Source organism: Venturia canescens, chromosome 2, assembly GCF_019457755.1.
Source record: "Venturia canescens isolate UGA chromosome 2, ASM1945775v1, whole genome shotgun sequence".
Taxonomy (NCBI): domain Eukaryota; kingdom Metazoa; phylum Arthropoda; class Insecta; order Hymenoptera; family Ichneumonidae; genus Venturia; species Venturia canescens.
Genome location: NC_057422.1, coordinates 18,013,118 through 18,038,956, shown reverse-complemented (window position 1 = coordinate 18,038,956; position 25,839 = coordinate 18,013,118). Strand labels below are relative to the sequence as shown.

The following is a 25,839-nucleotide window of genomic DNA, read 5'->3' as shown; positions in this document are numbered from 1 at the left end:
TAATGATGGCAAGGCTTTTTGTCATTATTCTCAACGTTCATGCTGTCTGATTGGGAAAACGGATGAATAAAACATTGAATTACAGAACCATTTGTTATGCAATTATTTTCCTCTCCTTCACCTTTCCTCAGTAACACCATAACCTTAAAAAAAAAAAAAAAGAATTTACGAACCAAGCTATTTCGTGGACTTTATGTCGAACGCAATAAATAAAGGAGAACGTTCGCGACCTCAAGCCGTTCAAAGATTTATATACGAGAATAAAAAGAAGTATATATAAAAGGAAAACAAGCTTCGGATAGACCGGATATGACGTTCGATTGCCGAGTGTCTACGACACCTTGACGACCTGGACCGAAATCTTATATGAGGCTCCTGCGCTCGTCTGGAAGGGGAAAAAGGAGAGAATGAGAGAAATGGAGAGACGTGTAGAAAGATCTCGAAGAGATGTTCCACATCGAATTGCTGCAGTCATTTCCGCTGTCCCGAGTGGAGAAAACCAAGAAAATATTGTGAGGTGCCATAAACATTATGTTAAAAATGAAAAATTAAATTTCCTGACTAATTTATTCAATGTTATCTATTCGAAACCTTGATACAACGATAACAATAGTCGATTGAAAGGGAAATAGAAAATTCTTTTATTCAGGATTAAAAAAATATTTGATGGCTGATATCTTTTCGGAAGGGAATTAAGGATCACAGTAAAGTCAATGACAAAGAATAATATTCGGAAACCGAAGCAATTATTTGGATTCGTTGACACTCAAGGGCGATGATGTTATTGAACCAGTTCTCCGAGGAGTTATGGCCACTCCTCACGAACGATTTTCAGACAAATGTATTTTTTAGACAAATAAACCTGCTCTGAACTCGGTCGCCTTCGAGCATACCAGTTATCATTAATTCAATCTGGTTTTCTGTTTTTTTATTCAACTTGTTCAGATACATTCCGTATCATCAGGAGACAAAGGCCTCTGGCGAAAGTGAAATAGACGAAATCCAAACAAGAATGTGAAGAAAAACAAAATTAGTCATCGGCTGCTCTTTGCTCAACGATGATAGAAACTATCGTTATTTATCGTGCCATTATTATTCATGCGAAAATACGCAAATAACCTTGGAGAATTTCGCTAGGAAAAATACGAACGGAACTCGTTCCACGGGACTCTTGGAAGCATCGATAAATAATTGTCTCCCACAGATCTCCGATGCATTGGTAGATTAGCAAAGACCACGACAAGAAAATGCCATGCTGAGTTTCAACTTTACTCGGAACAATTGGAAAGGTTTTTCGCTCACTTGGATCAATTTCATTTGCGATCAACCGGAATTAACATTTGATCATGTTTGAATAATCGAAAATACAAATTTGAAATTTCACACAATTTTTTTTTAGATATTCACTCCAGTAAACGGATTGAACAAAAGTGTACCATTTTTGAAAAACTATAATTCCATAATTAAAATAATTTCAAAAAGTAGAATCAGAGACTGAGAATTTACGAGGGAGGGAAGAAGACTGAGACATAAATAATTTCTCCATTCCAAGTGGAAATGTACTTTGAGCATTTTGCTTGATGAAGAGTAGAAAAGAATTGATGGGTCATCACAGAGCCGCTTTTGATAGCGAGACTATTCCCACGTTGCACGTTACGGCTTCTGACGCTTACTTTTTCAAGGCTTTTCGACTGTTCCTGAGGGAACAGTGGCTCATCAATCGTGCTCCTAGCTCCCTTATCTCTAAATAAGATTTTTCCGGTGTAGGTACCAACCAATGTAATCACGAGGAAAGTCTCATTTCGACGAAATAATATCACAAACGTAATGATAATGGAAAGAAAGTACGAACTCATCAACAATGTTTTTAAATGGTTTAGTAGAATGAAAAAATGAATTTCAAAACTATTTGATTCACTAACACTAAGTGTTAAATGATTATGAAATTTTTTTAGTTTTTATAAAACCTCCAAAATCATTTTTATGGTTTTAATGCATAGAGCGTACACTATTTTTGGTTTCGAGTTTATGCCCCACGTTGTAAAATGGTTGCCGAAACTTAGAGTCAAATTGATATATCGTAGCTGGAGAGAAAATTGTAAATTTTTAACATAAAGCCTACGAACAGAAAGTAAACATACGTGAATCGTTCCTATCACTTCCTGATTTAATACAATTAGAGAATAGTCGAGAATCATTTAGCGTGGAACTGTTATTTTTTTATTCGAATAAAATTAGAAATTTCGCACACTATTTACTCTGCAGTAAAATTTTGAAAAGGGATCGGTACGAAGAAAAATTTAAACGATCGTTTTGAGGCCCTCGATAAAACGCTCCGATATACGGCACTGCGCCCGGTGCATAATTGATGGATGCCAATAATTGCGAATATGTGAACGACGATGATGAATAATTGCGGTTATTCTCGTACATTACGAACGAGTTAAAATCCTGGTGATTATAGGCAACCAGGGAAATCCATCAGGGCCAAATAAATGTATTGAGAAATGATCGATGCTCATTTAGTTAAGTTGTACGTATTACGGGATTTCCTAAGTTCCGTCACTACAATCTTACGGGACGTGATCGCTTGCGAAACGAATCTTGAGAATTCAAGCAAATTACTACAAAGCAAAGTTCAAAAAGTGTACGCGAACATGATAATGAGCTTGAAAAAAAATATCATTTTGATGCAACTCATTAAGAACGCTTTAAAAGCATACGATAAAAAATTGACACGATCTTACGAAGACGAGAATAAATGATGAGTTATTTTTCAAGGCTTTCATTTTTGCAAAATTATTTCAATGCGAAAAAAATATTCGTTAATCACTGGTTTCGTAACAGCGTTCTGAGAGGAGTCGAAATTTCAAAGAATTTTAGTGGATATGCTCACAGGTGAACGTTGACCGAGTCACAGCAACTATCACTTTTTATTCTCAACAGGCCAAAAAGTATTCGTGCCATCGAAACGTTTACTCCTCTAGCTCTGAAGAACTTTCTCTTTCTACGAGGAATTCAGATCAAGTCGTGATGACTCGATAAAAGAAATCCCAGAGAAATTGCACCCATCGAATTTCGTCCGATGAAACAAATCACATTTTTACGGGTACTGACAATCAATGTTCATTAAAAATTATTAAAAATATAACAGTGATTATCTTATTTTACAGAAAATATTTAAGCGGGAACAGAAAAAATCACATGAAGTCCTATAAAGAAAATGCCATTTTGAATATTCAGCACTTCGATTTTAATTTACATCGATTTTGTGATAAAAATTTCTTAATTACGCGGATTCTTTGACTAACCAATCAAATGAAAATAAAATTGTGAAAAATCGAATCCATCGCATTTTCAATATATTCCGATGGTAAAGAAAAGAAGAAACCATTAAAACAAATCAGATTTTTACTCGCTATTGACAATCAAATAATAATAATAATGAAAAATTTAATCGTATTGTTCAATTGATTTTTGAAAAATACTTACTGCAGATGTTAAAAAATTGAAAAAAAGTCTTCGACCATATCAGATTCATGAGAAAACAGTTATACCAGATAGGTTACATTTTTTTCCTTATCGCCTCTCATCCATTTATGTAATACTTTAATTACGTTTCGCCAACTCAAGCAACGTGTTAATTCTAAATTTCTTTTTTTCGGGGAGCATAGAATATAATTAATTTCATTGATTTTTATAATAATCGGTAACTACGAACGGAGAAACATTTTTTTTCGATATTCGTTGCTTCCAAGTGGTATGAGAACCGAATTCAATATTTTTTTTTGCCAGCGTACATTATCGCGGTTGAAAGATATTAAAAAAAAAAAACAAAAAAATTGATCGTTGTAAAGAAGATTGAATTCGTTGATAAAATAAAACTCGTCTTTTTGAATTTGCTTAAAATCAATTGAACTGAATATGAGAGAATGAAGGCTAAATTAATTTTCGAGTACAGAAAAATATTTTCGATCGAAACAAAACGCTTGTCATGTTGCTTGTAAAAAAATTTGAATTTTTTGGCGATGAATAAAAATTCAATAAAACGCCATTGTTTGGTACATACGAATCAACTCATTTCCTGCACTTTGCAAGGACACCGAAACAAAAAAAAAGCAAATGAAAAAATCCCATCGATGAATCCTCAAAACAAAAGATAATTCACGATCAATTAATTCCGTCCACGTCGAATCAAGTCTATGCCTCAATTTGAACTGGTTGAAATGGCGGAAGAGCGTGACAAAATTTGATGACCACTGCACATTTCGATTGACACTCGAACATTTTGCCACACAACGATAAAGTGCTCGATCCTGTTACTCTCCTGACTCCCCCCCCCCCCCCTTTTCTCTCCATCGACAGAAAGTACTAATTGAAATCACAATCGTAAAAAGATTAATATTCTCATCTGATAAAAAAATGGAAGGCTACAGCCTCGTCCCTCAAATTTATTATCAATTTATTTCTATTTAATTATTGAATGACTTCTACCACGTTGCATTTCATATTATTATTGCTGCGAATTATACTTGGTAATTTGTTTATATGAAAAATTTATTACCCAAATTGAATGATGACCGATAGTGCATTTAAAATTATTTTTCAACTGTAAAATAATCGTTAAAAAATTGTAATCTTGCACAAACAGGCCAACTCCACATCGTTAAATACGAATGGGAATTTATACTCCTTTCCCTTTGCAAACCACCGGTCACGACAAACGACAACTTCGAACTCGCTTTTCTCACTTTGCCAACACACACGAGAGAGACCTGCTGACTCGTCAAAACAGTCTTTCGATAATCGTCCAACAGACTGGACGTGCCGTGCACTTAAACTTAAGATTTTCTCTCAAACGACTCTTCCTTTGAATGTCCTAGTTTAATGAATTCATTATTCTATCAATGATTATTATTCGAGTTTATTTTTCTTGGAATCGTGACTCGCTGCTATCCACGATTATAGTGATCAAATCTTCAATTGAAATTGTAGTAATCGATACGATTTATGTACCGAAAAGAAAATCGACAGTATTTTTGTCATGTTTTGAAAATGTTTTTTAGCTAGTAACGTTAATTTCATTCGTTTTCTCATCGGAGACGATGATTCGGTGCAACAATTTGGAACAAAATTTTAAACGATAACGAAATTCTCATCGTATTTTGAGGTGGTTAAATTTTTGTAAGCAAACTAAATCTACGAGTGAAATCAAACGTCCTTTTATTGAAGGGATAAAAATAGCTGGTCAGCAAACCTGTATGTGATTAAATAAAAAATCGACGAAATGACGAATTCATATGTGCATTTGCTCATCGGATTATTAACTTGTGTTTCGGGTGAGAGTAAGAATATCTTCAGGATCGATCCGAGCTTGGAGCATGGGGATTTCTCGAATTTGGAATATGCTGTCGAGGATGTGAACGTGCTGCCAATATTATCTCGAGATTTGACGTTACTAGAGCGTGCGATTGATTCAATTGACGATGGAAAATGTCGGGATCACAGTAGGCTGATGTTCGATGGATTAAAAAACTTGACAACGTGGGCAGTGAAGTTTTACGATTCTTCGGGGAAGTTTCCTGAGGGTGTTTTCGGGGGTTCCTTATATCAGTTAGGAAACTTCGACGAGTGTCTTGAAATTGGGGAACAAAGTTCTTACCACGAAGACGAAGCACCTGTGGGTATAAAAGGACAGTATTGTTTGGGTGAAGTCGAAATTTTCGTACCCGACAATTATTTGAAAAAGAAAGGATCGGTTTGGACGAATTTCCGTCGCGCTAAAGAGCGTCACGAGGAAACGATTGATAAACTTCATCTTGGAATTTGCGTACCAGCATCGTGCTCGTATTACGAAGTCGAACGCGTTATAGAACGAGTCCTCGCTGTTGCATTCAGTGGCTCAAAAATTCGACTCGATTTCAAAATACCCGAGACACAATGCTACAAAAATCAACCACTCGTCACCGATACACTTGACATTGTTTACATGTGGGTTGTTTGATTAATTATCTCGTTTTTATGCAACTTTTACATTATGCAACTTTTCACAATGTGTTATACGATCAAAAACATTGCGAAATAACTACACGTGTGGTTGACAGATTTAGACAATAGAAGTTTCAAGAATACCTTAAAAAAAATTTACGAAACTGAAATTCAATATAAAAATGGTAGTAAATCAATGTTAGTTTTGTTTAATCATTTTTATTTCTCCATTCAAGCAATCTTATTCATAATTGTTCTTCATTTTCCTTTTACTTGTCACTGATCTTTCAAGCTCTTTGCATACAGGAAGTATAATCATAAGTTTAAAATCATAATGACGTAAGGGACAAATTTTATTTACTTTTAACGTCGTGAAATTTCAACGCGACGGATTTCCGGTTACGTTGCAATTTCGTTTCTTTGTACTTTGTGGATACTCCATTTTTATTGAATTTGAGGTTTGCGGTTGTGTAAAATTGGGTAAATGGGGCTTTCATAATTCGCAGGTTCTCAAAAAATATTGGAAAAGATTCTTCATTTTTCAATAACCAGAAATATGAAAATTTTTCTTTTCGATTACTTTGATTATTTTTTTAAATTTTTTTATTCCAGGAGCATTATATCTGTGATTGCTTCAACGATCGTAGTTGGAACGATATTTCACATGGCATATTTGAAAAACAAAAGCGCTTTACCGCGTGGCGTTGTGCCGGAAGTACTAATAGCTTTTTCTCTAATATCGAACTTGAAAAAACTCTGCGGTCCAGCGAACGAGGATGGCTTGAATCTTGATTGCATATCGGGAATAAAATTCATCTCGATGCTGCTCATAGTCGCTGGCCATACACTCGTATTCGTCGTCAGTGGACCAGTACTTAATAAAACATTTTGGGAACAGGTTAAAGCTCAATTTTTATTTAAATACGTTAAAAGCAATTTTGAAGAATTTTAACTATTCTGAGTGACAGAATTTATCGATTCAATTCAAATTGGCACCGAGTGGCAATCCGTTTTGTAGTTGAAGTGATTCAATAAAATGAAGTAAATATTCATGTTTTGCTAAATGTTCCACTCACGTTTTGGGCACGAGGTGGACTACATTTTTTGAATTGGATTGATCAAGTTTAATAAAATCAGTTACGCAATATCATTTTATGTTCAAATTTGGCTTTTTTGAGCAACAGGTTCGTTGATTAATGACTGTAATTACTTTCTGTTCAGGCAATTGGAAAAGTGGAAAATTCAGTTTTCCTCAATAACCCACTCCTCGTTGACACATTCTTGTTCCTGAGTGGTTTTCTCCTCTGTCGTTTGCTGTTGCGTGAACTCGACAAAAGAAAATCGATTAATTTCTTATTTTTGTACATTTTTCGGTACATCAGGTGAGGCAATCATTCAACTTCGCTATTACACAATGCATTACATCCAAACTGTTCAATTTAGCCCAGTCAGTAGAGGAAAACAGGTTTTTACCTTACGATAAAAAGGGTGTAAACCGAAGGGAACTAAATTTCCAATCTTATTTTTCTGGTTCATTTAAAATCGAACGAATATAGTGCTAAAAAAATAAACATAAAAAAATATTAAAAATCGTTCGACTCTACTTTTGTGTGGGTGAATTGCAAGTTATTTTGTGTTTTGCTGCCGTTGGTCCCAGTATTAATTTATATTCGAGTTCAATGCTTCTATAAACTGCTCCGACTGGAACTCTTCGAGGTTACACTACCAAAAAATAGTAACAAAAAATATCAGAGATCTTCGGCTGCATTTGGTTTGGTTTCGACATTTTTCTGTGAGATTGACTGTGCGGAAATATTCTTAAAAGCCTGACTCGACTGCCTCAAGGTGACAGTTCGTTGCCGTTTGAGGTTGGACTGTTAATCAAGTTCTGACTCCGATGATAATCGAAAAAATCCCATTACTTCCAATTTTATAAGAGAAAGATTTTTATCGACTGTACTGATCTACATAATTTCGTCAGCTGCCACTTCCATTAAATCGATTAGTTGATGGATTTTTCTTTCAAGGTTAACACCTGCTTACATGGTGATGGTTGGATTGTACCTTACGTGGTTGCCAAGATTGAGTTCCGGGCCGCTCTGGTTTCATATGCAAGAAGAGAAGGAGCGGTGCAGAGCCTCTTGGTGGGCAAATATTCTTTACGTCAACAATTACGTCAACACTGATAACTTGGTGATACAAATAGTTCTACTACACGAATAAAACTCGTTAATTAAATTCTTCACCCTCTCGAAATAATTTCGATTTTGAAACTCACCCGAGATGTCTTTTCTCTATTAATTCGTACTGCCATCGATTTTAAATAGATTTTCATGATTTATTCGTCGTTACAGTGCATGTTCCAGTCCTGGTACTTGTCAGTGGACACTCAGCTCTTCATTCTAGCCCCAGCAATTATTTATCCACTCTGGAAATGGCGTCGTCCTGGAGAGTTTATTTTAACCGGAGCTACAGCACTCTCAATGGGCGTGCCCTTCATAGTGACCCTTTTAAATAATCTGGATCCCACTTTGATGATCTACACAACGTAAAATAATTTCTCCTCCAATCATTTTCATTCAGTTTTTCTCTCTTACATCCAGTAATGCTTTACCTCGAATTTATGAAAATTTCGTTAACTGATGCAGAGTCAAAAACCTTTATTATTTCTTATCAATTTTTCTTATTTTTCATTGCTTTGATACAAGCGTAGAAAAAGTCTTGAAACGCGACCACTGACGGGGCGATTACATCGTCGAATTTCACAAAACTGATTTTTTTTTTCAGTGAAATACGGGATATATCGACCAACGAGTATTTCAAAAATAGCTACATAAAGACTCACATGAGAGCGAGCGCCTATTGTTTTGGTCTTATTTACGGATACGTACTTTATCGCATCCAGTCATCGGATTATCGATTATCTCCGGTGAGCAGCAATCTTTGGTGATTTTCGAAAATCTTAAAATACCTAATTATCTCTGCGCAAAATTGATTAATCTCTGACTTACCAACTGTGGGGTTCTGCTGAGAGAAAAAAAAACAATTCACCGCTCGATCAGCACGAGTATTCACAATCTTTTCCTGCGTACTCAAACATTGCCAATGCAATTTGCACTTAGTGGGTAATGAGAAAATGAAGCTTGAAAAACCTTGTAGTTTTATCCGCGTGAGTTGGAGCCAGTATACTTTGAACAAAGCGCCAAGTTCACGCTCATCTCGTGCATTATTTCAGAGAATCAACCCATTGCTCTTGCTCACGTGGACAGCTGAAAAAAATCATTAGCAAATATTCAAAAAATTTACCGGAATCCAGTCTCGATTAACGACAAAATGAATTTGGTCAATTCTTGATAATTTCTGGATTTGAAAACTTGAAGGATCCTTGAACATTCTCCGGTCAACTGTATCGAGTTAAGGTGGTTCCTCCACGAGACAGTTAAATTAGGAAATTATTTAAATTTGGCATACGTATTGTTTAACATACGAACAACGCCTCTATAAAATTTTAACAAGTTTCACCATCCCGAACCCGCGATATATGTAATTGAAGTTGACTCAATTAACATGTAACATATGGACCATGCATAGGCAAACAGCACATTATTAATTCTACTGCTAGTACTAAAATTAGGAAGTTTATAAAAAACGAGAAGGAGCTAGAGCAGGATATCACAGATATTGTGAAAAAAATTCAAGGTGATTGACCATCTAGTTTGACAGATATAGTCTCGAGAAGTACGAAGGTTTAGGTTGCATACGATATATTTTGCAAGCGAACAAACGAATGTCGTCTGTATAGGCAACCTTTTCTGTGTTTTGAAGCGTAACCCAGATAATTCCGTCAAAAAATTTACTCGCGATATCAGATCAAAAATACTTTTAGAATAAATTTTACGAAAGCAAATGATATTTGTACTATATCTGCTGGCACCGAGTGCGTATATAGGGTCTTTACAAAGTTAATGATTACGATCCGAACGAATTATCAACCCTTTTAATATGCAGACGGTACATAACTTTGGTTGGGGCTGTCGCAGGGGATCAACCTTAACAGTCGTTATTTTTGTATGATTTTTCAAATATGATGAAATTGAGCTTATCGATTACAGAACACTGTGAGAATAGGTTGGATAGCTGCAAGCTTGTCGCTACTTGCCTCGATGTGTTCGATCAGTCTGTTCTACGGTCCTAGAAAAAATTTCACCCCACTCGAGGCCGCAATTTATTCATCACTCCATCGAGCCCTTTGGAGCGCAGGTACAGGTTGGGTGCTGCTGGCCTGCATGACCGACAATTCCGGTGGGTTTCTTCTTTCGTGTTTGCCAATGTAGAAATTACAGAAAATTCTATTTAAAAGACTTTTTTGAATTTAAATTCCATTTGATTAACTTATTTATAAAATAATTAAATAAAACTGAATATTAATTTAAGAGATTCATGGAAAATACAAATCGTCGAATCATTCGATTGTAGGGCCTGTTAAAAATTTCTTAAGATGGCGACCGTTTGTCCCGCTGAGTCGGCTGACTTATTCGGCTTATCTGATGAACGGGTTGGTCGAATTGCATTCAATGTCGACAGCGAGAACTCCTCAACACCTGGACAAAATGGATTTGGTAAATTGGAGACACAAAATGGAAAGCCATTTCCGTAAACCTAAAATTTGTTGATTATAAAAAATGTGTACCAACGTTTTTTTTACTACAGTTCAGTAAAGTTCTGTCTCACGTCATGCTGACTTTCATCGGTGCCGTTTTCCTGTCGACGATGTTTGAATCGCCAATCCTTGGTTTCGAGAAAATATTTCATCGACCTCGTAAGTTAAATTCGGTTCACCAAAAATCTACTCTTGAGTTGTGATAATACATACAAAATTTTTGGAATACTAGAAGTTCCAATTTGGTTCACAGATTCGAAATCCGTTAAGAACCCCGAGAAATGTGAGGACACACTAACGACCGAAGCCTAGAGATTAAAGGGGAAACAAATTTTTTTACGCATTAGTCCCTACCGGTACAGTAATAACTATAATAATAATGCCAATAACAATAACAATAAGCGAACGCATGACGAAGTACAATCATTGAATAATTTATTAATTTATGTAACAATAAAATGACAAGTGATAAAATAAATCTCGAAGTTCAGGTCTCCTCGAGTTCCCATTCGCAATTGCCCTCATCAGGAAGGCGCTTTTTTCGAAGCTTGTAGCTGTTGAATTGTTCGTCCTCACTGGGCCATTCGATCTTGGAAGAATCCTCGGATATTGATTTGGAGGTTGAGCTTGGCTCATCAAGGTCAAAGCTTTTACTAAGAATCGGAAGATCATCGTCGTCAGGATGACACTCGGTCAATGTGGATTGGGGGCCGCTCGAACTATTAGCCGGCTCGGATTCTTCGGAGTCGTTTTTGTCTTTATTTTCTTTAATCGTGGTTCGATTTCTCGAGTTGTCTGGAGCAGTTTTGACCTCTTTGAGGGCGTAAGGTTGTGGATCCTCTTCGGAGCGGGACTTTTGCAGTTGCCATGCTTTTTTGAAAGGATGATCCTGATCTTGTTCCTGCAATTTGGGCCTTTCTGGCAGGAGGTACTCCGGATCTTCCTCGCTGGCTTGACTTTTGACGATGGACTCTCGTTTGAAGAGCTTAAGGGTTGCCATGATAGGTCGGTGACCTTCTTCCTCCTGTTCTTCTGTGAGGACGACCTCAGAAACAAGTCCTGATGGAGATTCCTCCTGCTGGGACAATTTGCTTAGATCCATGATGGTTATTCGCTTGCTGTCTTTATTGAGGACGAAGTCATTGTTGGCAATATCTTCCTCCTCTTCGAGGGAAGTAACTTGACTGCCACTGGTATAAGAACGCCTTCTCGACTGCTCAAGGCTGCTACCCTCGTCACTTCTGTCATCTTCTTTAAGAGACTCTTCCCGTTGGAGGGAGTCCCGTTGCGACTGGGAGCCAGAAATATCATCCTCGGTTTCCTGGGAAGAGCCTAAAAGTGAAACCCTAGGTCCCCGGCTGACCGTCCAGGAATCCATGACGTTCGATCCGGTCGGTTCCTTGAGCAGGGCAATTTTCCCTTCAGCCGAGGAGCGTCGTTTGATAGAGTTCCAACCATCGTTACCTTCGTCGAGTCTCGAATCAGGATCTTCCGAAGCCAGTCGTTCCATCAACATCTTGCGTCTTATCCTCAGTTCAGCTTCCCAATCTTCCTCGTCACTAACTTTGGGCTCGACGGTAACTGGTTTTCGAGTCGTTTTCACTGGGACTCGAGGTGCTTGAGAAAGCTCTTCTTCACTTTCCGACGAGGCTTGTCGACTGGCTTCCCGGCGCGGGGTCATCGGGGCTCTCGAGGGTGATCGCTCGTGTCGCGAGGATTCCCAGGAAGCCGTCCGATCGGGTTCCCTTCCCGTGAAACTAGATCTCGAAGGAGGCCGGCTTTCCGATGCCCTCGATGACGACCGCTCTCGCCTGGAGGGTGCCCAAGATGGCGTCGTGGGTCGGTCTTGATCTCGGCTTGCTGAACTACCCCGAGACTCTGGTCTGATGGCTCGTTTGCTGGCAGATGAATCGTCAGCTTCTGCATATCGGGTCCTGGCCTCAGAGGCTCTGGAGGTTGAACGTTCTCTTCTGAGGGAACTTCTTGGTGATTCCGTAGCTATCCGGTCTCCTTGCCGCGATTGAGAACGCCTGTCTCGTCTACGATCATCTTCCCTCTGACCCTGTTCGATGTAAGATTCTCGCTGGCTGCTGCGACTTCTTCCGTGCTCCAAGAGGCCATCATCCTCCGCAGCAGTCCTATTCCGAGGGTCTCTCACCCAACTCCATTCCGTTGGTCGCTCCTCTTCCTCCTCCTCATCCTCGAGGTCTTCATCCACCTCTTCTTCATCCTCGTACCTTTCGCTTCTCACATACGCTTCTTGTCCCCGGCTTCTCCTTCTAGGTCGCCATCTTTCCATGTACTCTTCTTCCCCTGTTTCCTCGAGCCTCGTCAGTCCGTCGATCGCGTCATCTTGACGATCCCATGACTCATGGTCTTCTTTCTCTTCCTCTAATTCCTCTTTTTCTTGGCCCTTATCCGTCGAAACCGGAGCCATCTTGTCCTCCTCAACGTTTTCCTTCTCCTCGACCTCCAACGTCTCACCGCCGATCGGCGCCCCTAAACGATCGGTACTCTCCATCATCACGTTCTTAACTTCCTGCATCGGAATGTCAATTAGTAATGTAAGAACTACGGACACTAGAGCCACCGAAATCGCCTCGTATGGATCAATCTGCGAACACAACGAAATCGAAACATGAAGAGCATTTCATTGAAACGTCAAAGGAAAATCCGTAAAAAACAGTTGACGAAATAGTACTATTTTTTTAAATACAAAAGAAAACTTACAAATCTATGAAATTGGACATCGCTCGAGTATCTCGTCGTTCCGACGTTGTAGAAAAATATTGCGAATTGACAGAGATACACAGCGTATGATATGCGGCTGAATAAAATCATCCAGGAACTCGAAAGAATCTTGTTGATTATACCTGGATGATGAAAAATTATGTAAAAATTGAATAAACAAGTAAAGTTGTTTGCTGAACTATTTAATTCATACTTCTCTTCAGTTTTGTGAATTACCTCCGTGTTCAGTGAAACAGGCAAATATTGTCCAGCACAATGCAATCGACCAGGCGACGGGAGCTATTACAGCATAATGAGCTGCTTCCTCAACATCGTACACGTAATCTCTCCTAGCCATGTGCCAAGGTGAGAACAAAGTCCACGCCCCCAGAGCCATTGCTATCAACCACCCTAATAATACGAAAATCTACAAAAACATAACAAGAAAAACTCCATGGAGAATATTCTTTTTTCTGCGTTCAAAGAAGAATCATAGAATTCGAACGATCTTTATCCATTCAGTGAAACAAAATAGGGTTCGAGGCTCGAATCTGAGGAGGGGAAGCACTGCAATTATTTTTTCGAGTAACTCAAAAATACTGATTTCATTGTTTTTTTATTCCCACATGAATCGATAAAAAGAATACCTTAAAAAATCATCAAAACTATGGTGAATTTTGCAATTCAGCTTTTTTTACAGGTACTTGGAATACTTGGAAAAATATTTTGAGAGTTCGTCGAAAAAAATAAAGGAAAAGTTTTCATTTGTTCCTGTCAGAGCCTCAATGTTTTGACGATGAAGCGATTGTTGAAGTTCAAGCCCACCTCGACTTAAGCCCCCCCCCCCCCCCCAAAATTTCGATGAAAATCAGCAAAAAAATTTTATTTCAATTGCACTAAGCTTAGCTAGTTTTATTGAACTAAAAAATGCTTACTCGATATATTCGAACGTTTTTTCCAGTATAATGCAGTAGAACGCCTAATCCAGCGCCAAAAACGTATGGAGTTGCTCGATGCAGTGGCAGGGCGTAGGTCAAATTTGCTGTTTTATAGAGTTGCTTCATTCTGTATGGAAATTGGACACGGGCATAAATATTAATGGGAATGAAAATGATAGTGATAAAAATGAAATTGATTAAATATTTTGGAGAGCGTTAAAATAATGAAATCCATTAATATTCAATAAACTCACGTCATTCCATGATATATGACGAGCGAGAGATTATTACTGGTCGTGGCAAAATAACGCACCGTCGCTGAAACTTGAAGGATAAAAAATATCACGAGAACTCCTATAACGGGTTTCAAGCTCAGGAAAAAAACGAGCATCGGTGCTATCAACGAGAGCTGCATGTCTAAGGCCAACTGATGAGTATGAGTTGCGCACTATAATTATTAAGAAAAAATGTATTAAAAATAAATAAGAAAGTACATAAAAATATTTTTGTTTTTCATCATATACTTGTTACGTACCATTTCTTCGAAAGGAAAAAAATTTTGTATGTACAAAAAATTAGTCCACGAATTTTGTTTGCATAGCTCGGCGTTTGTACCAATAACGCGATGCCATTGAGGACCAGTTCCTATGTGTTCCATGACGTATGCGTACCAAAAGACCATCACCAGCAGTGAGGGAGTGAGTCTGTGAATTTTTAATCAATTTCCCATTTGTTTAAATGCATTTCGAAACGAAAGATCATGAATTTTTTTAATTAATAAAAATTTTTTGCCACCAGCAAAAATATCAATGTCAAAATCGCGAATGACTGTGAAAAAACTGATTTCGAAAATGCTTTCTACGATGCAATTTCAGTAATGAAATATTTTGGCTGTATTCTCTGCTATTCCAACTGTTACGAAGATTTTACAAGCTCATGAAATCCTTTTTTTATACTTGATTCATTTTCAAATTTCTATTCTCCGTGCTCTTGAAAAAGTTTCTTCCTCAGCTGACTGAATATCTTACGTACTGAATTTCAATTTTTTTAGCACTGACCCATGGCTGCGAGGCATTTATAAAATATCCATTTTTTAATTATGAGATGAGACTGTGAAACTAAACTTGAATTATTTTATTTTCATTAGATAATACAAATAATTTTTTGTAATTCACATAAGTGTTTAATCGAGAGAAAATAATCACAAAAAAGGTATATTCTAGAGATCAATTTTTATGCATTGAATTACCTAATGAATCTTCCTACGAGTCGACAGAACCAACGAATTTCGCCCTTCTTAGCCGACTCACGTGCCATATTGAAGGCAGTTAGGAGTCCACTGAGAAGCAGGAAGCAATCCGTGTAAGCCAGAGAAGTTCTCAGTAACGAACTCGCCGGATTATTCGCGATCTGTTTTGTGGGACAATCAACACTGGTGAAACGTTAAACGGAATAAAGATTTTTTCGGTCCACAAAGAGTAAGAAAGAGGATTATTGAAATAATTAAAGATGCAAAAGCAACAATAAAAAAATCCTCTCAGGACTTGAATCAAAATTAGAGAAATCCTGCCTACCTCAGTCAGGAAAATCCGATTAGCGTAAGGGATCTGTGACGTCGGTATCATTTTATGAGCCACGTAAAGTGCGATAGTCGCTAACGATCTTATTCCATGAACGCAACTTATTTCACCGCTATTATCGCTCTCGATCTTTGTCAATATTTTCCATGTCCTTCTCAGAGAAAAGGACATTATTATCCTTTCCGAATAACTGCCTGAAAAATCCTCAACGCTTTATATTCATAATTTTACTTTCCATTTTTCCATCGTGTCAGCATAATGGTTGAATCTTATACAAACTAATGGAAAAAATTTAATTAAATCTATTCATTCTCTAACCTTTTCCTTGTGGACAAACGATGTAATCTCGGATAGTAGCAACGAGTACGACACAAATAATCATCGCATAAAAGTATCTGGAAAGGTAAGGATTTATTGAAAAATGCAGTAAAAGCATCGAATGGTACCGAAGGCCTTATGTCCACTTGCAGCGAGCGAAAAAACGTCATTTTCTTGATTTTTTTTCGACTAGAAAATAAATGTTTATCGAAAAACTGTGAACGATATTAATTAGTACATATGTTCATGTACTTGCACAATTTTTTTCATCAAAAAATTTCTCAAAATGGCGCAACTCCAGCTGTAATTCCGTAGCATCTTTTTTTGAGCATCAGTTGCGGTGGACATGATAAGTAAAAATTATTAATCCGATCCATACCAAAATTATACCACTTATTTATTATAATAATAGCTTGAGCCTGGTCGAAGGATTTGCAAAAATTTTGATTAAAAAAAGTGGCGACAGTTTTAACAAAAAATTCATTTTTTGAGATGCTGAGTTTTCGGTTTTTTTGTTACAATTTTTTTTTCCAACAAAATACGAAATCCTTCGTCTAGGCCCTAGCTATTATTATAAGAAACGAGTGGTATACATTTGGTGTGGATCGAATTAATACTTTTTTAGTACACGTGTCCACTGCAGAGGTATTTTTCAAAAAAGACGATTCTGAGATAATCACGTTTAAAGATTCAAGTTTTAGATGACCACGCGCACCGGGCAATCGGTTGAAAAAAAAATGCTCCGATCTTTATGGAATTTGGTGAGAATATTCTTCAGACATTGTACTTAAAGAATATCTAATGAAAAAATTGTTTGATTTTTTCGCCCATCACAAGTGTATATGAGGCCTTAAATATTTAAGAACTTACAGTACACCAATTGTTTCTTTCGTATAGGTTTCGTATTTTTGACGGACGTAACACATGTCCGGATCAACATCAATACTGAATCTTAATCCAGCGGTCGAATTGATGTGACTTAGGGCACTCTCAATAGCGATTTGAGCATCTTTCGCTGAACAGGCCGCCGGAATGCACAGTGCCCAGTTGGCGGTTGTAAATCTCGGTATGAAATGTCCTGACTAAACATTTATTTCGATTTCATTGCTCTACTCGATAATATTGTGGTCATAACTTTTAAAAGTAGGAATTCAACTCAATTCGTATGATTTCAATCGAAAATAGTTAATTTTTATAAAAGAATTTATGAAAAAAATGCACGAAATTTATTCAAGAATCATTGAGCTCTTTTTTTCGTTATGGTTTTTTTTTTTTCGTTTCACAGGGTTCAGTTTCGACTCGTAAATGAATGTCATTTGCATGAATCACGTTAAAAATCAATGTCAACATTTTTTTTTCGATTGAATCGAAACTCGTTGCTTAGTTGTACGTTTTATCAGACTTACGTCGCGCATACTGGCACGAATAAATCCTCGACTCTGCATAAAGTTGACGGGAACTTTCATGTCCGGAATCAAAGCGTGTAAGTCCAGCGTCGCGAGGCAATACTTGCCCTGAACTTTTACCGTTTTCTCGTCCACTTTCACACGAGCTGACACACCCAAACACTGATCAAAGTCACCCAACTGATTGATGTTACCGCGCAGCAAACCGGAGGGTATCTTGGCGCTCGAATCAAGCACTGAAATACACGACTAAGGAGAATTTCTTCTGGTTCAAAACATTCATTCTAATTTTAATTACAATTGATTTTCAATTCACGAGTAAGACGTTTTCAAACAAAAAAAAATTATTCATAAAATGAGTATTGTTAATTGTGTTATTTTATAAAAAGTCTGACTATGGAATATATTTTTTTTTTTCATATGGAAAAGAAATCTAAAGATGCATGAAATTTCTTCGGTCTTCTCAGTAAATTTCCGATCGATGATGTTTATTATTCTTCGATTGAATCACGCGCGATGATCGATGGATTAGATAAATCAACGAATTTTGATCCGTTGATGAATATTTCAGAGACAATTGATGCAAGGAAATTTTTTATCTGCTCATGATTATAATTGTGAGGCTATTTGTTTTGGTATCAAGCCGGAATTACCAAGATGATAAATCAGATGTCATTATTGCTGTTACTTTCTGTTAATCGACATGGGAATTCGATGCGGAAATCCCTGGCAACTCACTTTGAAGTGCCCATAATTTGTAGCCACGCAGCTGGCGAAGAAATATTTTCCCGTGTTGTTGACAAGCCGGATCCTCGACGGCCGTGAAATTTGGCACGAAGGTCGGCACTTGTAGTATGGCATTATTGAGCTGGGTCAAGGATATCGGGGCTTCTACTGGCTTCTTGGCGTTCGAACTTTTCCCTGAACATTTGCATTCGTATTCACTTTTCATTCAAATATTTTCGTATTTAACAAATTTTTTAAGATTTCTATGATATTTCGTAACTATTAACAGAAGGTAAAAGAATGATTGAATTTCGGGGTTACCAAATTGTCAATTACTCACTGTCCGATCGGCCGTCAGCGCCACTTTTTTTGGCACTTGATTTTTTTGGTTCGTTAACGACAATAGATTCGTCGGCTTTACCGATTTTCGGTTTGACCTCTTCCTTCGTCGTCGTTATCGTCGTCGTCGTCTTCGATTTCTTCGGTGTCTCGGATTTCACATTCGAAGGCACGATCTTCGAGGTTTTCAAAGGAGCATCCGCCTTCGCTTTCGTTTCCGGCTTCGTTGGAGTCGTAGGTTGAGATTTCTCGGGTTCGGGTTTCGCGGTCACCGCTTCAGCATTTTTCTTCTTCTTTGTACTCGCCTCGTCTACGTTTGCTGGGCTCGCTTTGACGGGTTTTTCTTGCTCCACGGGTTTCGGAGTTTCCATCATTTTCGATTTTTCTTTGTCAGCTAATCGAACTTTTTCTAATTTTCTCATAGGCACGGGTGTCGACGGTGCTTTTTCGACCTCTTCGTCTTCACCGTCATCACTGTCGTCATCATCATCTTCATTGCCGTCTTCCTCACTTTCCTGTTTCACTTTTTTTTTCTTCGGTTCACCATGCACTTTTTTCACTCCTGCGCCATCTTTGACTCCTGGTTTACGCACGACAGAACGATCATCCTCGCTCTCCCGTTGGCCATCCTTGCTATCAATGGCCTTGGAGCTGATTTGCTTCTCATGAGTCGTTTTCCTGAGCTCTGGACTTTTCGCCGAATCTTTAATGGTAGAAATTTGATCATCAACGATGAGATGTTTTTTTAAAGCTGGCATTTTCTTCCCAACTACTTTAATTTCTGGTTTCTCGATTTTCACGTCGTTTTCATCGTCACTGATGTCCACGTCGCGTTCTTCTTCTTCACTATCTGCATCCTCGCCATCCACATTATCTGATATCTCTTCCGATACTTTTTCGTCCTTATCGCTGTCATTTTCGTCATCGTCGTCATCATCGTCATCTTCAGCATCATCATCTTCATCATCTTCACCTTCGTCATCTTCGTCATGATCTCCGTCATCGTCGTCTTCAACGTCATCGTCATCGTCGTCGGCATCAGCGTCAATGACTTCTGTACTATCTTCCTCGCTGCCAGCATCATCGTCAGTCCCGTCAACCGAGTCATCATCTTCATCAGCGTCAATGTCTTCAACGTCATCGGCCTCGTCATCATCCTCATCTTTCTCACTGACGCTAACATCATCGTCATCGTCTTCTCGGGGCAGCTTGCTTAAAGGGCGACCTAATCGGACCGTTCTGCCTGGCCATTTGTCGAGCTTTCCCGAGGAAGGGGACGACGCAGCTTTCCCTTTAACTCTGTTATCTTGAAGAATCTCTGGGCTCGAGTCATCGTTAACGGCAGATGGTTGATGCCTGGTAGTTATTTTGTTGGTGATTCGTCCTCGAGTGGCGTCAACGTGACGGCTGCGCGTCCCAGCTGAGTCTGCGGGTGACGGATCAGTGGTTGGTCTATCGACGGGACACTTGGCATGTCCGAGGCAACTGGTGGGCCGTTCGGGATTCGAGGACGCAGGAACATCGCGTATCCTGAATGCATAACCGGTATAAAGAATGAGGACGAGGAAAAGGAGGATTAAGCAATTGCCCGGACTGGGCGCAGCCATGTTCCATAAAGTTTCACATTGAAAGAGTCCCTTTCATCAGCTGACTCTAGCTGCACATGATTTAATCCAGCCTTGAATGATTTAGGAATCAGCAACATTCGACACTCAACGATCGGGCAGATTGGCAGACCACTTTAGCGCACAGTGCGAGCCTCCTCGGTCATTTATTCATGACGCATGGACCTTCACCTTATTAAGTTATCTTGGCGATTGTTTTTCCTCAACTCTACACTTATAATACAATATTTTATTCCACAATCGAATCACTTCACTGCTTCCCAATTAGACTGAATATCGATCTGCCCTTCACTCGGGCCGTCCCTCCTGCTATTATCGATCGCGAGCAGGCTGCTTGATCTCTTCTTACGATCTCACGAGCTAAGCCTGCGGGCACTCCACCCCGGCCACATATTCGCCACTGTTTCTCATACAGCTTGCTCACTTGCCTGCCTGCCTGCCTGCTACCTACAGAATTAGAGCATGTGGCATCGTCCCAACCAGCTAGAAGTTTTATTTAGCATCAACATTTTAACGGCTCTCCTCCCCCTTTCTTCCTCTCTCTCTCTCCTCTGCCCTACGTTCGCCCATGATGATTTTGTGGAAGTTCGGGCTATTCAGCGTTCGACTGCTGACTCCCTCGTCTTCCACAATACCACACCACCCCCCAGCCTCTGCTTTCTCTCTTTTGCCTTGTACCCCTCTTTTTCTTCCTCTTTTCTTAGGACCGAGCCAACCAAAACTTATGAGACTCACTCTGCGCAAACGCCAGCAAAGCCACGCGGCTCTCATCGCCACTGGACGGTCCCCAGTGATGCCGGCTACAATTACGCAATCGGCACGCGTTCCAGCGCTACTCGCCTTCGTTATTCAATTTCAGCTCTAACGTATCTCCTACTTCATTTCCCTTTGAACTGATTAACACTACCTTGAAAAATACTGTAGCAATTCCGCCTGATTCGTTTGTCCAACACACTTTCCGAGACTTTTTGGAAACCCTTGACCCTCTCCTCGTTCTCTTCAACCATTGACCTTGTGATTCCCTTGTTTCGATAATAATTCCAAGTCTTGACTCTCTGCAAATTTTTTGTTTTAATTTCCCAACATTGCTTAATGATGCGAGAGAATTACTGCACTTCAGGAATGTCATGTCTGTAAATGTTTCATTATTTAAGGTATTCAGTAAATCCAAAAAAGTCCAAAATTCAAGTATGTAAATTATATTTAATGAAATCGAGGTTAACAATCGATGTTTTTTGGGTATGAAATAGCATTATTTGATTTTATTTAACATATCCGGCATTGTCTAGTGGCTAGGATACCTGGCTCTCACCCAGGAGGCCCGGGTTCGATTCCCGGTGTCGGAAAATCTTTTTATGTTTTTTTTTTTTTAGTCAAAATCGTTTATTTATGCATAATGATAATTTTCGTGCTCAGGAAAAATTTGATAAATATTTATTATTGTTTAAATAGTACAAAATGGGCGCAAAAGATGATTTGTACCGGACAAAGCAGTTGCTCACTATTAATACGTTCTCATGAAAAAAAAAAATGATTTTTCACAATATTAACGATTTTGTGATTTATCCACTCGATTAGATACTTCAATCGTAAATAATATTGGGGTTGTCGACGCCTCTGCTTGGCTCATTGTGTTCCAACTTTCGCTTTGATTCGCTCAGTCGCTTCTGATTTCGCCTTTTTATAATTTTCTCGACCGTCAAAATCGGGGATTCGATCATCAAAGTAAAAATAAATCCGAAAATGGCTGACAAAGCTAAGTCGCTAAGGAATTGAGTGAACTGAAAATTAAATAATTCCATTAGGGAAATGAATCATTTTCTGATGATTCAATAGAAAAAAATACGGGGACTCTTACACAGCCAGCTGGACTGAAGTATTGGGGAGTTCGAAGAGAACTCACTCTCAATATTTGGAGCACAAAATGTACTAAATATACACAATAGGATATCCTACTGAACGGAGTGTAGATCGGATAAGACAATACCGTTGTTATCGGTCCTGAAAGATAAAAAGACAGAACAGTCCAAAATGGCATTTTTTTCAGCATTTCAAGCATCGCCAATTTTTTCACGATTTATTTTTATTCATTTCTATTTCGTATTTACCTCCAAATCCAAGAACAGACGCATACATTATCCATCCGACCCCACCTGCCCAAAGGGGTTTCGAAACAGCAGTATAAAAAGTCTCCCAAGCCGTGCTAAATTCGTAGCCTTTTGCTTGGAAAACCCTCAAACTAAAGAAGCAGAAAGCAAACGCTAGGATTGTCACAAGCCAACCGATCCGTCTAATGATCTATCAGAAAATCGAAAGACAAAAGAAAATCGCTCATAAATGAGAATTTAAAAAACCGTCAATACTACCTCAGTTAAACATAGTTTTACAAAATTTAATCATTCTTTGGTATGTACTTTCGCTGGAGCCGTTTGTTTCTTGAAAACCAAGTATCCGAAGAATATTCCTACGATCCACGGGGCTGCCCGAATGTGACTTTCCATATAAAAATTCATATTCCCTTGCACTGCAATCTCCAAACTGTAAAAGAAATTATTGTCAATTCGATCTCCTGCAAGAATGAATAAAGAATCAATTAAAATTCTCATTCAGACTTTTTCATCGGTCTTACTTGCCAGTCGCGAACAGAACACTGGAGTATCCATTCTTGTAAGAAATAACAGTGGGCGTTATGACCGAAGCGCAAAACGCGAGCATCAAGATGACGAGACCTATCGATGGTTTTCTTGCAAGTGGATAGAGGATCAGCGGTGAAATCCAGAAGAAATGCATTTCCACTGCCAAATACCAGGTGTGAGCGAGACACCACTATTTTTTGTTTCCAAAATGTTCATTTTTTAACAACATCCTGTTCCTTCAATTAATTTTACAGATCGACGAAATGTCCATGAATAAAAACTCACGAGGTGATCTTTGTCGTAGTAATTGTGAATGTAAAGCATCATCGGCCACCAATTCTCTCGACAGTTGTTCGCGATAGTGATCATGGAATTATCCCAAAGAGCGCCGGAGCCCACTCGAGGGAGAATAAATATCGTTGCGAGCAGTAGAGCCGCAAGGGCAGGTGTTAATCTGCCAAAATCGAGAAATGAAGAAAAATCTGATATAAAAAAACCTCTCGAAAGTCAATGGTTTTGACAAATGGTTCTGCAGATCGTCGATCACGTTGATAAAAGTACACTTAGACGTAGATTTTGCGGAGATAGTCAAATAAAAGCAGCTTTTTTACTCATTTTTCAACGTGTAAGTGAAAATGAATTTTTATACTAACCTCAAATAGCGATGAATATAATACGCGAAAATATTGAAACTTCGCCCGGTGGACATTTCTTTTAAAAATAAGTAAGATAAGAGAAAGCCACTGATCGTGAAAAACGTGTCAACAGCGAACGTCGCGATCAGTATGTACATAGCACTCCACGAATGGACCCACTACAAAATCCACGCGGACAAAATAAGGAAAGAAATAATTATAAAAACGATGAAATGAAAAGAAAATTCGTCGCAATAAATTAGAAGTTGGGAGCCAGAGGAGTATGCGACGAAAAGACTACGAAATGTGAGAAGGCTCTCAAAAGTATGGCAAGAAGTCCAAGAGCGAAGTACTGACCTGGAAAAAATCGGCGGTGTTCACAGTTGCTACAAAAAGGCTCATACAGTATCCGTGACCAAATATCACCCAACACATACTGAAAAATCGGATTCCCTGGATGGCTGGAAGCGTTTGGGGCGCTGTTTTCGTACTGAGCACACGAATTGCGTTGGAATAGAGCGAAAATTGGCTCAACCAGACGAGTCTATTATTCGTGGAGAAGCTCATTTCCGAATATCTCATATAAAAATCAGAAATAGTGCAAATCAAAAGGAATGAGATCAACGCGCTCAGACCGACTCTGAAAAACAAACGGGCATTCACAACTTTAATTTGATGGAATTTCTGACTGGATTTAATCGTCAGAAATGAAAAAAAGAATACGAAATTCAAAAATTTCACTCTTTCAATTGTGAATGAGTTGAAATCATTTTCCAATCTCGTAATGCAACTTTGAACGACGCGATCTGGTTACGAAAAAAATACGAACAGCGTAACAATTCCTCCAGGAGTCCACACCGGAGCGACAACAGACGAGCACGTGGAGCTGGTTACACTCAACGGAATAACTTGCGGAAGAAAATCACCGATCATTTTCAACGCCGCTTCTAGTATTATCACGACGTCCTTGGGCTCACAAGTTGAAGGTAAACAAATTGATAGAGTTTCTTGCATCGTGAAATTCTCTATGTTTGCATTGATAGAGTACATGCAATGGCGGCCACGAATTTCTTCGCCATTTTCGATCTCTCTGATGCTCATGCACTCGTCGTACATCCCCAAATCCATGCGATTACCCATCAGAATACCCGAGGGAATTTTCGAGGAAGCATCGACCACTAGAAAAATCTTTTTTCTTCACTGGAATTTTTCAAAATGTGTTTGAGGGCTCGGAAAAAAATACTTTTAAAATCAATCTAAAATTTTTGGTTCCCAAGGTATCCCTCGACACATCGATTACTATAAAAAATCCAGCAATTTTCTCACACCTCGCGAGTATGGAAAAAATTTAACCTCAATTTGAAAAGTGCTTAAACGATCAAAGAAAGGACAACAACGGTTAAGGAAAATTGTAACGTCACGATGCAAACTCATGCGTCATTATGTAGAAAATGAATTCAAGAAAACCAAAATAAAATGACAAGAGAAAAAAATGTTATTCATTTTTAGATAAAAGCGTGATTTTCACTGATAATGAGATCAATCAATCGATTCGGAACTATCAATCTGTCTAGTTTCGAATCAATCAACTCTTGACTCCACCATTGGTTTTTGAGTTTTTTTTTATAAAAACTTTCACTTCAATAAATAATTTTCACGTCACAGTGACGAAGACTCCTTATCAACGTTTATCGCAGAAGGTTAATGGAGAAAAGTGTTAATATTAAAATTACTTTTCAAGGCCCACATAACGTTATTCCGTGTCGAATTAATGAGAAGCGACGTTTGTTCATAACATTTGATGGAGCTCGGGCTGGTGGAATTATCAATTGGAAAATCTGGCAGCAGAGCCAAAATATCAGCAGGGTACAACGAGGGCAAAGCTCGTTGTATTTGATCGATGTATTTCGATGCATCGATATTTTCTTGAGCTCGGATGAACGACACTTCGGAATAGACGAATAAAATTAACGAAAAAATGGTAGATCCACGACTCGACATGTTGCAAAAGAGATGTGAACTTCTCACAGAATTCCGAAACTCGACTGAATCTGTTCTCGTAAACATCGATTATATACGACTGTCAGAAGTACCGATGCACAAACGAAATCTTGGTGATAAGAATCACGTCGAATAAGCTGTAAAATCAAATGAGTGTTAATAATTGTGTGGTATAAAAATTCGACATATATTTTAGACGTTTCCTTGGTAGATCGGTCACTTGCCCTCTTCGTTGTGATTGGAGAGTCATTTTTTTC

The 25,839-nt window shown here is 38.5% G+C and overlaps 3 protein-coding genes and 1 non-coding gene across 5 annotated transcripts; 2 read left to right on the top strand and 2 right to left on the bottom strand.

Annotated features, from left to right (window-relative positions):
* The first annotated feature begins 4,811 nt into the window (after positions 1-4,811).
* Positions 4,812-11,142, top strand: LOC122406151 (nose resistant to fluoxetine protein 6-like). The gene is made up of 10 exons (XM_043411411.1): positions 4,812-5,991; positions 6,601-6,886; positions 7,210-7,370; positions 8,016-8,181; positions 8,343-8,536; positions 8,776-8,917; positions 10,101-10,290; positions 10,465-10,607; positions 10,699-10,807; positions 10,902-11,142. The coding sequence occupies exons 1-10, from the start codon at positions 5,288-5,290 to the stop codon at positions 10,958-10,960; spliced, it is 2,154 nt and encodes a 717-aa protein (XP_043267346.1). The 5' UTR covers positions 4,812-5,287; the 3' UTR covers positions 10,961-11,142.
* Positions 11,067-20,734, bottom strand: LOC122406149 (uncharacterized). The gene is made up of 13 exons (XM_043411410.1): positions 18,687-20,734; positions 18,359-18,541; positions 17,621-17,856; positions 17,085-17,296; positions 16,215-16,291; positions 15,891-16,090; positions 15,566-15,726; positions 14,852-15,020; positions 14,571-14,764; positions 14,314-14,443; positions 13,616-13,805; positions 13,379-13,521; positions 11,067-13,262 (listed from the first exon to the last, which is right to left on the bottom strand). Exons 1-13 carry the CDS (start codon positions 20,290-20,292, stop codon positions 11,136-11,138), a joined length of 5,628 nt encoding a protein of 1,875 aa, XP_043267345.1. The 5' UTR covers positions 20,293-20,734; the 3' UTR covers positions 11,067-11,135.
* An 850-nt stretch (positions 20,735-21,584) lies between these two features.
* On the top strand, positions 21,585-21,656 carry TRNAE-CUC (transfer RNA glutamic acid (anticodon CUC)). Its single transcript has one exon. It is a non-coding gene; the product is annotated as a tRNA-Glu (tRNA).
* A 12-nt stretch (positions 21,657-21,668) lies between these two features.
* On the bottom strand, positions 21,669-25,616 carry LOC122406152 (nose resistant to fluoxetine protein 6-like). Of its 2 annotated transcripts, none has more exons than XM_043411412.1 (10): positions 25,315-25,616; positions 24,411-24,759; positions 23,939-24,221; positions 23,600-23,760; positions 23,232-23,400; positions 22,940-23,136; positions 22,725-22,848; positions 22,419-22,608; positions 22,169-22,311; positions 21,669-22,091 (listed from the first exon to the last, which is right to left on the bottom strand). In XM_043411412.1, exons 1-10 carry the CDS (start codon positions 25,580-25,582, stop codon positions 21,894-21,896), a joined length of 2,082 nt encoding a protein of 693 aa, XP_043267347.1. In that variant the 5' UTR covers positions 25,583-25,616; the 3' UTR covers positions 21,669-21,893. The 2 variants fall into 2 exon arrangements, with proteins under 2 accessions (XP_043267347.1, XP_043267348.1); XM_043411413.1 differs by having other exon boundaries at positions 24,411-24,781; positions 25,315-25,394.
* Between the last annotated feature and the right edge of the window lie 223 nt (positions 25,617-25,839).

What these genes read in the sequence shown, in the direction of transcription:
- LOC122406152 (XM_043411412.1), bottom strand. Translation starts at nt 25,582, where the DNA reads ATGTCGAGTCGTGGATCTACCATTTTTTCGTTAATTTTATTCGTCTAT. An exon ending in ACACCGCCGATTTTTTCCAG is followed by an intron (nt 23,761 to 23,938) that starts GTCAGTACTTCG and finishes TGGATTTTGTAG; the next exon opens with TGGGTCCATTCGTGGAGTGC. An exon ending in AACAAACGGCTCCAGCGAAA is followed by an intron (nt 22,609 to 22,724) that starts GTACATACCAAA and finishes ATTTTCTGATAG; the next exon opens with ATCATTAGACGGATCGGTTG.
- LOC122406151 (XM_043411411.1), top strand. Translation starts at nt 5,288, where the DNA reads ATGACGAATTCATATGTGCATTTGCTCATCGGATTATTAACTTGTGTT. An exon ending in TACATTTTTCGGTACATCAG is followed by an intron (nt 7,371 to 8,015) that starts GTGAGGCAATCA and finishes TTTTCTTTCAAG; the next exon opens with GTTAACACCTGCTTACATGG. An exon ending in GAAAATATTTCATCGACCTC is followed by an intron (nt 10,808 to 10,901) that starts GTAAGTTAAATT and finishes TTTGGTTCACAG; the next exon opens with ATTCGAAATCCGTTAAGAAC.
- LOC122406149 (XM_043411410.1), bottom strand. Translation starts at nt 20,292, where the DNA reads ATGGCTGCGCCCAGTCCGGGCAATTGCTTAATCCTCCTTTTCCTCGTC. An exon ending in AAAACGTTCGAATATATCGA is followed by an intron (nt 13,806 to 14,313) that starts GTAAGCATTTTT and finishes ATGTTTTTGTAG; the next exon opens with ATTTTCGTATTATTAGGGTG. An exon ending in CTGTTTCACTGAACACGGAG is followed by an intron (nt 13,522 to 13,615) that starts GTAATTCACAAA and finishes TTCATCATCCAG; the next exon opens with GTATAATCAACAAGATTCTT.